The sequence below is a fragment of the Lynx rufus genome, unplaced genomic scaffold, assembly GCF_022079265.1.
Source record: "Lynx rufus isolate CCGP_SWC_20201006 ecotype Redwood Valley unplaced genomic scaffold, mLynRuf1.p SCAF_8, whole genome shotgun sequence".
Taxonomy (NCBI): Eukaryota; Metazoa; Chordata; class Mammalia; order Carnivora; family Felidae; genus Lynx; species Lynx rufus.
The window spans coordinates 64,948,582-64,961,277 of NW_025814896.1; the positions used below are offsets into that span (position 1 = coordinate 64,948,582).

General features: G+C 56.8%; 1 protein-coding gene across 1 annotated transcript; it reads left to right on the top strand.

Moving 5' to 3' along the window:
- Window positions 1–1,685: 1,685 nt before the first annotated feature.
- On the top strand, window positions 1,686–4,526 carry SIX3 (SIX homeobox 3). The gene is made up of 2 exons (XM_047069363.1): window positions 1,686–2,488; window positions 4,334–4,526. Exons 1-2 carry the CDS (start codon window positions 1,686–1,688, stop codon window positions 4,524–4,526), a joined length of 996 nt encoding a protein of 331 aa, XP_046925319.1.
- The last annotated feature ends 8,170 nt before the right edge of the window (window positions 4,527–12,696 follow it).

A 12,696-nucleotide genomic window follows, 5' to 3' on the forward strand; every position in this document is an offset into this window, starting at 1 on the left:
AAGGGAGACCCCACTAAAGATGCTGATTACATCTTCTTAAAAGCAACATACCTTAGAATAAATACCCCTACCGGCCCCTGGGAGTGGGGGAGTGGGGGTTGCCGTGGCCAGAGGGAGGAAGGGCTCTCTGTATCCTATGGGCTTTTTGGGGTCTGTTTTAGGCTTGTAATGTTACTTTGCTTAGGTAAATTAGTTGTATTATTTTTTTTTCCTTTACAATATGAGCAAACATGCAATGTTCAGGCCTATCCGCTTCTTTGGGAAAGCCTCCAAAGTTTGACTGTCCTTCTGGGGCTGGTAGGCAAGTCCAGAGCTCCTTGGAGGAGTAGAGGTAGCAGGCATTTCAGGGAGCTCCAGAGGGTTCCAGACTTCTCAGCTCCCAGGGGACACAGCTGAAGTCTAGGGGGAAACAAAGACGTGGCTTGCCTTTCAAGATAAAAAGAAGTGTAGTGTTATTTATGCTGGTATTTTAAAATACAGGGCAATAAGGGAAATCAAGGCTCCTTGACCCGGAGCTGAGGAAAGAGAAGCGGGTGGAATCCAGTGCAGATGAAATCGAGGTAAACGTGGCCGATGAACCAGGACGGGGGAGGCCAGAGCGGCTTCCAACACCCTGGGGCCTGAGCTCAGCCTCTCAGGCGCCAGGTGCCCCCCGAAATCCGGGAACCCCGCCGCAGCAGCTAGGGTCAGCGTGCGGTGGGCCCCATGATCTCATCTCTTCTTTCTTCCTCACCAGTATTAGTGCTCACATAGGCAGAAAGAGACAGCCCGACGTGCACACCGTGTGCAAACCGTGCCTGCTCGGCCGGCCCTCGGGCTCTACTTGAGGGCTGGCCTTCGGCCTTCAGGCGGCATGGGGAGCCTCTCACTTCCCGACAAAAATCCCTTTAATTGCTCATCCCATTCAACAACTCTATGCCCACGGCATTTTGAATTTCTGGATCAACTTCTTTGGGGAAGAGGAAAGAAGGGAGCTGAGAGAGAGAGAGAGAGAGAGAGAGAGGGAGAAGTGGCGAGATTAAGAGTTGCAAAGATTAAAAAAAAATCTCTTTCTCCCCCTTCTCCCTCTTTCCCTCCTCTCCCCCTCCCCCCCCCCCCCAACTCTGGCTAAGTGGTAAAACCGTCCTTACGTTCTCGGTATTGATTGGCAGGGCTGACAGTGATTGGCAGCGGTTGCCGTGGCAACGCCACAACGACACGCCGTAGACCAATAGAAAAGCGAAACAAAATGTTTCAATGCTGCACTCACTGTGGATTTAGGGGAGATATTATGAGGCTGTTGTCATTAGGGCGATTGCTGTGGAATCGCTGAATCTTGACTCGGCGGTGGTTGGCTCTCTCTCTCTCTCTCTCTCTCTCGCTCACTCTCTCTCTCTCTCTCTCTCTCTCCCTCTCCCTCTCCTCTCCCTCTCTGTCTCGGGTTCTCTGCGCGCGCGCACCGGGCCGCTCTCCTTCCTCCCTCTCTATGTGGCTGCGCGGGTGTGTGTGTGTGTGGATGTGTGTGGGGTGTGGGTGTCCCTTACGCCCTTCCTCCTCCCCCTCCTCCTCCTCCTGCTCCCCCCTCCTTTCCTTCTCCTCCTCCCCCCTCTCCTCTCCCTCCTCCTGGTCCTCATCGCCCCTCTCCTCCTCTTCCTCCCCTCTCTCTTCCTCTCCCTGAATTTTCTCCTCTCCTCTCAGGTCAGTCCATGGTATTCCGCTCCCCCCTAGACCTCTATTCCTCCCACTTCTTGTTGCCAAACTTCGCCGATCCTCATCACCGCTCCCTACTTCTGGCGAGTAGCGGCGGCGGGAACGGTGCGGGCGGCGGCGGCGGCGGCGCGGGCGGCGGCGGGAACTGTGCGGGAGGCGGCGGTGCTGGCGGAGCAGGCGGCGGCGGCAGCGGCGGCGGCTCCAGGGCCCCCCCGGAAGAGTTGTCCATGTTCCAGCTGCCCACCCTCAACTTCTCGCCGGAGCAGGTGGCCAGCGTCTGCGAGACGCTGGAGGAGACGGGCGACATCGAGCGGCTGGGCCGCTTCCTCTGGTCGCTGCCCGTGGCCCCCGGGGCGTGCGAGGCCATCAACAAGCACGAGTCGATCCTGCGCGCGCGCGCCGTGGTCGCCTTCCACACGGGCAACTTCCGCGACCTCTACCACATCCTGGAGAACCACAAGTTCACCAAGGAGTCTCACGGCAAGCTGCAGGCCATGTGGCTCGAGGCGCACTACCAGGAGGCCGAGAAGCTGCGCGGCCGCCCGCTCGGCCCGGTGGACAAGTACCGCGTGCGCAAGAAGTTCCCGCTGCCGCGCACCATCTGGGACGGCGAGCAGAAGACGCATTGCTTCAAGGAGCGGACTCGGAGCCTGCTGCGGGAGTGGTACCTGCAGGACCCCTACCCCAACCCCAGCAAGAAACGCGAACTGGCGCAGGCCACCGGCCTCACTCCCACACAAGTAGGCAACTGGTTTAAGAACCGGAGGCAGCGCGACCGCGCCGCGGCGGCCAAGAACAGGTCAGTGGCGGGCCCGCGGCCTGGCTACCGTCTCCCGGGATGGGGAGGGAGAGAGGGGTTGAAATGGGGGCGGATGGGGCAGGGTGCCAATGGCTGCCGAGCACTCGAGAAGCCGCGACCCCCTGGCCAGTTGGAGAAAAGTTTCTGCTTGCCCAGACGCACAGAAGAGGGACGGTCAGCGGTATTATTGGCCGCTTTGTCGGAGAGGGGCTTTCGGCAGGGTGGAGAGAGAGAGGGAGAGAGAGAGGGAGAGATCCTGAGTGCCCATGGCCCCTGGTCCCAGCCCTGGGCACCTTAGCCCTGCTGCACCCTGCTACCTGCTCAGCCCTTCCACAGCTCGGCACTCCTCTGGAGCCTACAGACAGGGAAGGAAGGAAAGCAGTCCTTGCCATCTGGTTCTTATTTCCATGCATTGCAAAAACCCAGGAGGAATCCACAATGTCATGGAAAGGAAACTGAACCTGGGTCTCTGCCACAAAATGAAAAAGGTCGGTGGCCACCTTTGAGCAGGCCTTCATTGCAAATTGCCTGACGGGAAGCAGGAAAATCAGGCTGGGAGTAGAAAGGCCATGTGTGTGTGTGTGCATGTGTGTGTGTGTGTGTGTGTGTGTGTGTGTGTACACACGCATGCAGGTGCTAGCCCTCAAGCCTCAGTCAAGGAGCATCCCCTTGGTACATTAACTTGGGAAGCCACCAGGAATAGGAGCAACCCCATTACCAGCAAGTTGGCCACAAAGTCACAAAGTTGACTGGGCTTGACCAGTCAGCAGACTTGGGCCTGGGGGAAGTCGGGAGAAAAAGAACTAGAAGAAAGAGGAGGAGGAAAGGGCACGGAATGGGAGGGAAGGGGGATGGGAGGAAGTTGGGTAAAAAAGCCCTGGTAAGGAGCCTGTGTCCCTACCTAGCCTGCAAAGGCTCTGGGCCTGATGTACCGCAGGGAGCGGAGCCCCAGTTGCTGACAGTTGCCGGGGGCTTGAGGCCCGGTGTGAGTTCCCGGAGTGAGCGAGTGTGTTTGCGTTTACGTGGCCCAGGCCTGAGCCCCGCGCCCTCTCACCCTTGCCTGTAGAGCCAGGTTTTCGCCTGAGAGGGGGAGTTCCCCCGGGACCAGGGGAAGGCCTCCTCCTAGGAACTCAGAGACTCTAGGCTCGGGCAGCGGCTGCCTGGTGCGAAAGGGACAGACGGAGACTGCTCTGCACCCGCTCCTGCCTTCTTCTCTGCTTTCTCTCTTGCTCCTCTTCCCCACTTTTTCCGCTTCCGGCTTCTTGGTTCTCTCTTCCCCTGCTCCTGCGCTCAGCGCAGGGATTCAGAGAGCAAAGCCAGCGTGTCCTGCCCGGGAGAGGCTGCGGACGATCACCCCGCAGCTCTGGGTGTGTTTGGGGGAGCTGGGACAGGAGGCGCTGCGGGGACCGACCGCTCCCGGCAGCCGGCTCAGTCTGAAGAGTCCCAGGGGCTGGGGAGGAAGAAGCACCCTGTCCCTCTCAGACTTCTGCTCCTTCGGGATGCTGCATCCGGAGGCCTCCCCAGGCGCCCGGCCTCGGGTTCTACTTCTCCTCTGAGGCCGGCTCCGAACTGGGAAGCTTTGGGAAGCTCCAGCGAGCCCCGGGAAGGAGAGAAGAGAGCCGAGACCGGCGCTGGGGGGCTCTGCAGCCGGGTGCTTGGAGGCGGGGGGGGGGGGGGTAGCGAGAAGTAATGAGCGCAGAGAGCAGAGTCAGGGGTGGTGGCGAGGGGCGCGGGGTTGGGGAGGTTGGGGAGCACCGGCGGCCGCCGGCGCGGGGAGGCTGCTTGACGGAGCTCTGTGGCGGGGCCGCTGTGTCAAGGGCTGGTGCCGCTCTCTGTCTCCCGCAGGCTCCAACACCAGGCCATCGGACCGAGCGGCATGCGTTCGCTGGCCGAGCCCGGCTGCCCCACGCACGGCTCGGCAGAGTCGCCGTCTACGGCGGCCAGCCCCACCACCAGCGTGTCCAGCCTGACGGAGCGCGCGGACACCGGCACCTCCATCCTCTCGGTAACCTCCAGCGACTCGGAATGTGATGTATGATAGCCAAGGCCGCCCTCCTCCCCCTCCCCCTCCTTCCCCTCCTCCTCCTTCTCGCCCTCCTCCTCTTCCTCTTCTTCCTCCTCCAGCCCCAGAACCAACCGAAATCAGGATACACAATCATACACACACACACACACACACACACACGCACACACACACACGTACACACACACTTCTACCCCAGCCAAAAATATATAAAAACCAAGAAAAATAACAAACGAAACGCAAACTATCAGCAACCCCGACCACCATCTACCGCCACGGCCACCCCAAAGGACCGCGACGCCGACAGACAGTCACAAACGCTGATGTGGCGGGCAGAAAACATAAAAGAGGTGACAATTGTATACTTTCTAGGACAAGCACGGCTTCTCCTTTCGGTTCCCACGGACCCGGCACCCCACCTGCATGACGATTTATTTGTATCTGGGAAAATATTCTCTCTAGTTTAAAACGATTTAAAAAGAGTCGACTATACAAAAACCGACCACCACCACGACGACAAGACGACAAAAGCAAAACAGACAAAAAGAGAAAAAAAAAATAAAACCGCCATCTCCGTTCGGAATTTGTTTAAAAAAAAAAAAAAAGAACTCCTCGAGAGGGAAATAGCAAATGTTTCTCGCCTTTTGTTGCTCGCTCTCTCTTCTTTCCTCTCTCGCTCTCTTTCTTTCTCTGTTTTTAAGTCCAAGTATTGGTCAAACAAGATGCAATCTTCTGTTTTTTGTTCAGCAGACAATCATTTTCTTCGTAAGCACCTTTTTCTCTCTACTCTGTCACTGCCTGTGTGGGTACTGGTTATAAATGTGGAAAAAGAATAGTTATGACTGTAACAGATTTTTATTTTTATTTCAAAATTTTATATGAATTATGTATATCTTAATGATCGGTCATTTTCCCAGTTTGTAATATATGTGTAGAAATTGCCTGTATATGATATTGCTTTTTCTCCTCTTCCCTTTTCATTCTCTCTCCCCCCCCCCTTCCTCTGCCCTCCCCGCTCACCTGTCTCTTTCCTTTTTGGGGTTCCCCTCCCACTCGGTGTTCCTGGCGTCGACTTGGCAGTCAAGGCGTGGCATGGCGGGCTGGGTTAGGCAGAGGGACCCCGTCGCTAGCAGAAGCGGAGAGTGAGACCGTAGTATTCTTATGCAAAAGCTATTCCAAGTATTTCTTAGCTGCTTTGGAGATATCTCTCACTCCCCGTAGGGCGCTTTTACTGTTATCTTAACTGCGTGTTTATCTATATGTAAAAACTTTCTAAAGCAAATACAGTATTCTCCATTTTCTTATCACTCTCGGAGACTGGTGTTTTTGTCCGCCCCTGTGCGCAGCCTGGGGGGGTGCAGCGCCCGGCCTTCACTTCCGCTCCGACTATGATACTAGAACTGGGGCAGAATTTTAAGGCTGGGGGTGAGCTTTTTCCTGGAGGTGGGGGTGGGGGCTGGGGGGAAGATGGGGGCAGGCCTTTCGGAAAAGAACCAAAGCCAAATCCTGAAGGAAAGGCTCAGAGGGTGCAGGGGGTAGGGGGCTCAGGCAGGTTTCTTCAGCAAAGATGCCAGGCCGTGGTCCGCAGGAATTATAGCCTCCTGCGGCCCTTGTGGGTCTTTGGGGGTGTATTTGGCATCTTGTGGTTGTGGTTGTTGTTGTTGTGGTTGTTGTTGTTGTTTAAGGGTAAACACACAAGGTCACCAAACCAACCATTCACCCATCCAGAGCAGAGCTGACAGGTTTTATCCTCTTTTTGTGGGGTGGAGTGGGGGGCAGCGGTAGCCAGGATGCAGAGGGTAGAGAGAGCAGAGGAGAAGGTAGTGTGAGGAGTTTAGGGACCGACCTTCTCCTCACCACTCGTGTGACTGTATTGACTTGCCTTACGGATCTCCATCTGTCTCCTTGAAATTCCTTCCCGTCTTTTGGGATCGAGTGGAATCTCTCTCCAGCCCCTAAGACACTTCAGTTGGTTTACACTTTAAAAGGAAAACCAAAAAACTCACTGCCTTTTGCTAACCGGTTCCCGCCTGCCCCAGGCCTCCCCGCCCTGCGCCGGCCCCACAGTTCCCTATGATGGGGTGGCTCACTGAGCCTCTGCCGCTCTGGGCCAGGGCAGCCTGCGCCCGAGGAGCCAAAGAGGTAATTTCAGAAAACTTGCCTTCACTTGAAAGTCTAATTTCCAAAGCGAGGAGGATTAGGGAGAAACGTGCCTGGAATTTCGCGCCCGGTTCCAAACTAATTTTGACTTCCGATTTCCTTTTGTCCCCATCCCCAGTCTCGCCATGGGGTTTACACAGGGCCTGGCTGGACAGAAAGGCCGCCAGGCCCAGAGGTGCCCTGTGCGCGTAAGGGGGGCCTTGTGCACCCAGGGCAAGCTTGCCTGCAGGGGAAGGTTTCTGTGTGTGTCCTTACTTAGATCCAGGGCATCCGGATGACCTCGAGAGCTTCCAAGTTCTGAGGTCTGGCACGCAGTGTCAGAATCTCTGCATGCATTCACTGCTCTGGGAAACATTCCTCATGATGCCACACTTCAGGCACTATTGACCCAGGTGGCAGGACTTTGGGGAAGAGCTGCTGCATTCTACCCAGCTTGAGACTCTGGTACACAGCACAATGCCTGAGATAACTGGCCCTATCCCAGACCTGCATTTTAAAATGTACTGGCACATACTTGACCCAGAACTTGGACCTGAAATCCAGAGAAGGGGCTGCCTCAGACAGTATAGAGGTTGTGGATGGACCCTACCCTACGGACTAACCAGAACTGATGGGTGGAAGGAGACGGTGGCTGATGGAGACTGATGGAGAGTGACTTCTGGAGGGGCTTTGATTGGTGAACCAGGGAGCGGACTCCTTTTTGTCTGGGGACAGAGGACAAACTCGTGGAGTTAAAATGCCTCCTTGTCTCAACATACCAGAGAAAGAAAGCGAGTTTGGAGTGTCCAGTACCCATTTCTCTCTCTCTCTCTCTACTGCAGAAAACAGGCGATCAGACTCCATAGCAACCTTCAGCTTTGGAGGCCTAGGCTCTGTTGGGTGTCACCTGCTACCTGTCTGTCTTCCTATCTAGCATCCATCACTCTCTCTCACATCCTGTGTTTCTACTCAGGTCTGTACAAACACCAATACTCTACTGTGCACTTTCTGACCTTACCTACAGATTCTCTGCAGGAGAGGTATGAGTGCTTGTTGTGAGTAGTGAAGATGTATGCAATGCTGAATGCTGGCCTTCCACCATGCAATCAAGGTCTGCATATAAAGGGGTGTGTGTGTGTGTGTGTGTGCGTGCGCACGCATGCGTGTTTGATATACATGTGTGTATATCACAGTGCATCATAGTGCATCAATGTGTCCAGCATGTGTTTTCTTTTATGTCGCCTATATTGTAGATATTTGTGTGTAGCTTGGGCAGTTTCTGTTTACCTAGTTCTGCAAGAAGTGGCTCTCGGGTACAACTAGAGGAGGCTGTGTATGCAGAGCCTTTCGGTGCAGTGGACTCGTGTCTCGTGGGTCTCCATTTTGGTGGATTCCCTTGTTCTAGTCAACCCACGGATATGACTCCCAGGCTACCCACCCCTAGCTGACCTTCCTCTGCGTTTAAGGAATGGGGCAGGGGTCATAACTGGCATACTCTGACCAGAGGGCAGAGGGGGAGTTGGGCTCTTTGGCTTCCCCAGTCTGCCCTTTTACCCTGATCGCTACCGACGTTACATTGGATTTGGCCCCTGCCCCTTTAAATATGAGAGTGAGAGAAAAGAGGCCCCGTTTCCAGCCAGATCTCTCCTTTTATGGGCTGCCTGCCCATTCTCTTTCAGGGTCCCTCAAAGCCATGGCCAAGGCGGTCAACATCCCAGGGGCAGCCAGGGCAGAGCTCGAGGGTGGGGCCTGACCGAAGCCCTGCTGGTGGAAAAGCCAGCTCAGCCACTGTGCACAGCCCCCCACGGCCTGGGAACCCTGTGGACTGTGCCTTGGGGACAGTGTATGTGCCGCTGTGTGCCCTCCCATGAGCCTTGTCAGCCTGGGAAGGCAGGCCTCAACATTAACCATCCCTCCTATCTGTCTGGCCCCAGGACAGCCCATGGGTGGGCTTGAGCATGGGCATACACACCCTGTGTGCACCCTGCTCTGCACACAGCACACTTCTGCCTGGTGCCCCAGCCAGGGCACTTGAGTCTTCCCTGTGCGTGTTGGCCTCTGTGTACCTGGGCTGCCTTACCCTAAGGATAAGGGGCTTGAAGAATAACCGCCAACCTGGGGCTATTCTCTTCATTCCTGTCTCCCTCAAAGAAAAACAATGGCAATTGTTGCAGAATGGGAAGCGAAACTGGAAAAAATCTGTACCAGTCCCTGGCCTCTAAAAGCTGCCTGCCTGAGGTTAGAGAGGCCAGTCTACCTCTTCCAGTCTGCTCACCGCTTCCTCTTTGCCCCCCTCCCCGGGCTCTGGTCCTGAGACCCCACCCCGCCCCTCTCCTTGCCCTCCTCCAATCCTGCAGAATTGACCGCCCAGCGCCAACACAGCTGATCATCCCAAGTGAGACGTACAGCTGATTAAAATGAAATGACCTGGAAGCTGCCACGGCGTGGGGTGGGGATGCTGATCGATAGTGGAATTGGAGGCATAGGAGCCTGGCCGGTTCAGGCTGGGCCTCAGGTTGGAGGTGGTGGGACCAGCCAGGGCTGGCTGGACTTTGGATGTAGGGAGGGCTCCAGTGATGCGATGGGAGGGCCAGGCCCAAGCCTAGATGGGCCAAACTGGGGTGGAACATGCACCTTACCGTGGGCTGTGGCAACAGAGTAGCTCTCTCAGCTTCTTTTGAAAAGAGGAGTGACCAGCCTGGCACACTCAGGACCTAGTCCATCACTAGAGTTGCTGGAGCTCAGACCTGTGGCACACTGGATGCACTTGGCCTCCCTGAGCGGGGATGACCCAGTCTCTTGTCCCTCTCCCTGTCTTTCTGCGCCTCCCTGGCCACCTAGGTCCCCGCCTAGGTCTTTGTGTGGCTGTCACCTGGAGCATCCGCTGCTGCCTCGGAGGCTTTCCCTGGCCCTCACCTATCCCCTGCATGCCCAAGCACCGAGGATGAGATGCCCAGCCCTCTGGGGTGCGTGCCGTGCCCCCAGCTCCCTGAGCTCAGGTCCGCCGGCTACCCACCACCTTGGCCCCTTTCAGTCCCAGCTGAGTTAGCCTCCTCTGCCCTGGTGCGTAGGCCTAGCCCAAGGAAGGACAGGAGGGAGCCAGGGAGGAGGGGAGCAGTGCTAGCCGGCTCCGATTTCTCCGGTCAGCTGAGCACAAGTTTCCATTCGAGTGTATTCATGCAGCGGCTGATTGAGCTCTGCAGTGTCGGGCGGGGCTCCACAGGAGCAGGCTGGCACAGCCAGGCGGACGGGCTACACCACACAGGCACACACACACTCAATTATCGACACAAATATACCCCTCAACTCACGTGTTATGCACACACCTCAGCCCCAAGCCATGTCATCACAAACCCAATATAGTCCTTTCCTTATACACCCACCTGCCCCCAGAACAACCTTTTCCGGCCCTCATAGACCTCCTTCCCTACACAACACAGGGCTGCCTTTCTGATGTCCTCTTTACAGATTCGACATCGGTCCTCACACACAAACACAAGAACTCACCATCCTCCCTCTCTCCTTGCAGGCACGCCCTCTAGGGCACACGCGCTCCAAATTGCACAGATGCACACACAAACATGCCCCGTCTCACAACCGCACCCTCTACAGAGCTATCCACACCACAAAAGAAACATGTCTGCATAAAACGGCATTAGCACCACTATACATTTGGTGTGCCGCCTGCTATATATAATGGCTGGGGCCAAAAGTTCCCGTATAAGAAAGGGGGCAGATGAGCAATAAATACAGTCGGAGAACACAGCCTCTCCCCATCCACCAAAACAAACACACAGAGGATAAGTAAGAGGAAGCCTTCAGACACACAACATGCATGAGCCAACCCAAAGACATAAAAGTAATGCCCCCCAGAGGCACTTCAACCCCCAAACCACATTGCCTGACTCTAGACACTGAGAGGCCTCCCATTTGCCCAACCTCACCCACTCCCAACACACACACACACACACACACACACACACCCCAGGAGGCTGGAGCCCCAAAGATAGGCAGAGAACTCGATAAACACTGTCAGAGAAACCTGGCTGATCTCGGGAACAGCCAGGAAAAGGGGGGGTCTTCGTTTTATAACCCCCCACCAAATGCTCAGGGGCATTTGTTTTACCGAGCAAGAAGGGAAGGGAGACTATTGAAGAGGGAGAGAAATTGCAGAGAAGGGAGAAAAGCAAAAGGAGAAGAAAGAGAGAGAAAGGAGAGCAAGGTTGAGAGCAAAAGTGGGGAAGTCAGGAACAGGAAGGGAGAGGGAAACCGGGGAGCAACTACTTCCTGGGTTCAAGCAGGGGGAGGACCAGGCGTGTTTGGGGAGAGGGTGTGGCTGTGAGCACAGGAACAATTCAGTCTCCACCAAGTGCCCGGGGAGCACAAGGACTCAGGGCAGGTGGGACCTGGGAAGTGAGCTGAGCGCTGCGAGTGTTATGAGGTGGGGGGGCACATACCCCTTCCCCTGGTGGGCTGGGGGCTGGGGGGTACAGGCAGCTTCCTCTGCCCAGAAGAGGCTAGCCCTTAAGGTGCCCTCTCTGCATTCAGCAGCAGCCTCCCCCCTCCCACTGCACTCTCGGAGACCCCCACAGGCGACTGCACTCACATGACACACACAGCCCCCCCGCCCTGCACAAACTGCTTCCCAGAGTAGACACTGGTTCCACCTCCCCCTGCACAGAACAGGGCCGCGTCTGCGCTCCCAAGCCAGCTCTCTCCACTTTTTACAAATAAGCTCATGACTCTCACCGATCTGCCCACACTCTTTTTTGGGAAAGGAAAGGGCCTTAGCCCGCAGGAGTGTAACCCTTCAGACACTGAGGACTTCACAGAAAGGTGCTGGCAAGAAAGAAAAGCACAGGGAAAGCCACCTCGGCTGGTATCTCCTCAGGCTGGGCTTGCCCCGCCCAGGGCGGAGAGCCTCTCTGCGGGAGGATGGATGTGGCCGTGGGGCTGGGGTCGCTGCAGATCAGGAAACACCGGCTGCTCTTCTCCCCTTGGAAGAGGTGAGGCTCGGGGCCAGGGATGGGTTCTTGGACCCCCTGGAGGTGAAGGCAGGAGAGTGCGTGCGGTCCAGAACCTAATAAACGTGTTTGAGGGGCAGTGGCGAGGCCCAGAGGTGAGCGAGGGCCGGGCTGTGTGTGTGGGAGGCAGGCCCCTGGGGCGGGGGTCTGGGAGGAGGCCGACTCCGCTCTGCGGGTGTGCGCTCCCCGACTCCCCGCTCCGCCCCCCGGCCTCCGCGGCGCTCTCGCGCCGGGCCTTTGTCCCCGCGTCGCAGGCTCGGACTCCGTCTTTCTTCTTTCGGGCCGCTGGGAGGCGCTGCGGCCGAAACCCCCCTCCCCCGGCCCGACTCCCCGCTCCTCAGGCCGCACCGCCCTTCCGCACCGGGATCCCCGTGGTGCTGGGCCGACCCGGGCGATAGCCGGGCCCGCGCCTGGGGGCGGCCTGGAGCCCTTCCAGGACGGCACTGGCTTTAGTTTGCTGGATTTTGAGATGACTATTTACCATTATAACTAATTTGCGACCATTACTAAACAGAAATTCTTAGCAGGGCCTCTTAATGACTGAACGCTCCGCTAATTACGGGCGCGCGCGCCTCTGGCTCTGCAGCCTGACCGGGCCTCTGCCTCCTGCCCGTCCCCACCTCGTCCAGGACGCGCTGGCTCCGCCTGGCCAGGCCGGGCTGGGAGGAAGGACGGACCGACAGACACGAGTACACAGGTGGGCGTATGGAATCCAGACCACGGCCAGCACTGACGTCTCTGAGCTGTTGTTGGCGGCTCTGATTACACGAGAAGTGAAGCTCAGAGAGGGCCATGACTTGGCCGCTGTCACACAGCCAGCCCCTACCTTCATATGCTCCGCCATACCTGTGCGTCCGGTGTCCCCTTCCAATCAATCTTTTTGGCCCGTGGGCTGCCGGTAGGAGAGGAAATACTTTCTTAAGATCCTTTTTTGAGAGCGCAAGATGAGGCAAAGTCAGTGGGAAGGGGCGCGGCCATCTCAGGCTCTGCCTGTCTGGGCGCACTCTCCCACTCGCCCCTGC

Coding starts and splice junctions, on each gene's coding strand:
- SIX3 (XM_047069363.1), top strand. CDS start 1,686: ATGGTATTCCGCTCCCCCCTAGACCTCTATTCCTCCCACTTCTTGTTG. Junction 2,489..4,333: donor GCCGCGGCGGCCAAGAACAG/GTCAGTGGCGGG, acceptor TGTCTCCCGCAG/GCTCCAACACCAGGCCATCG.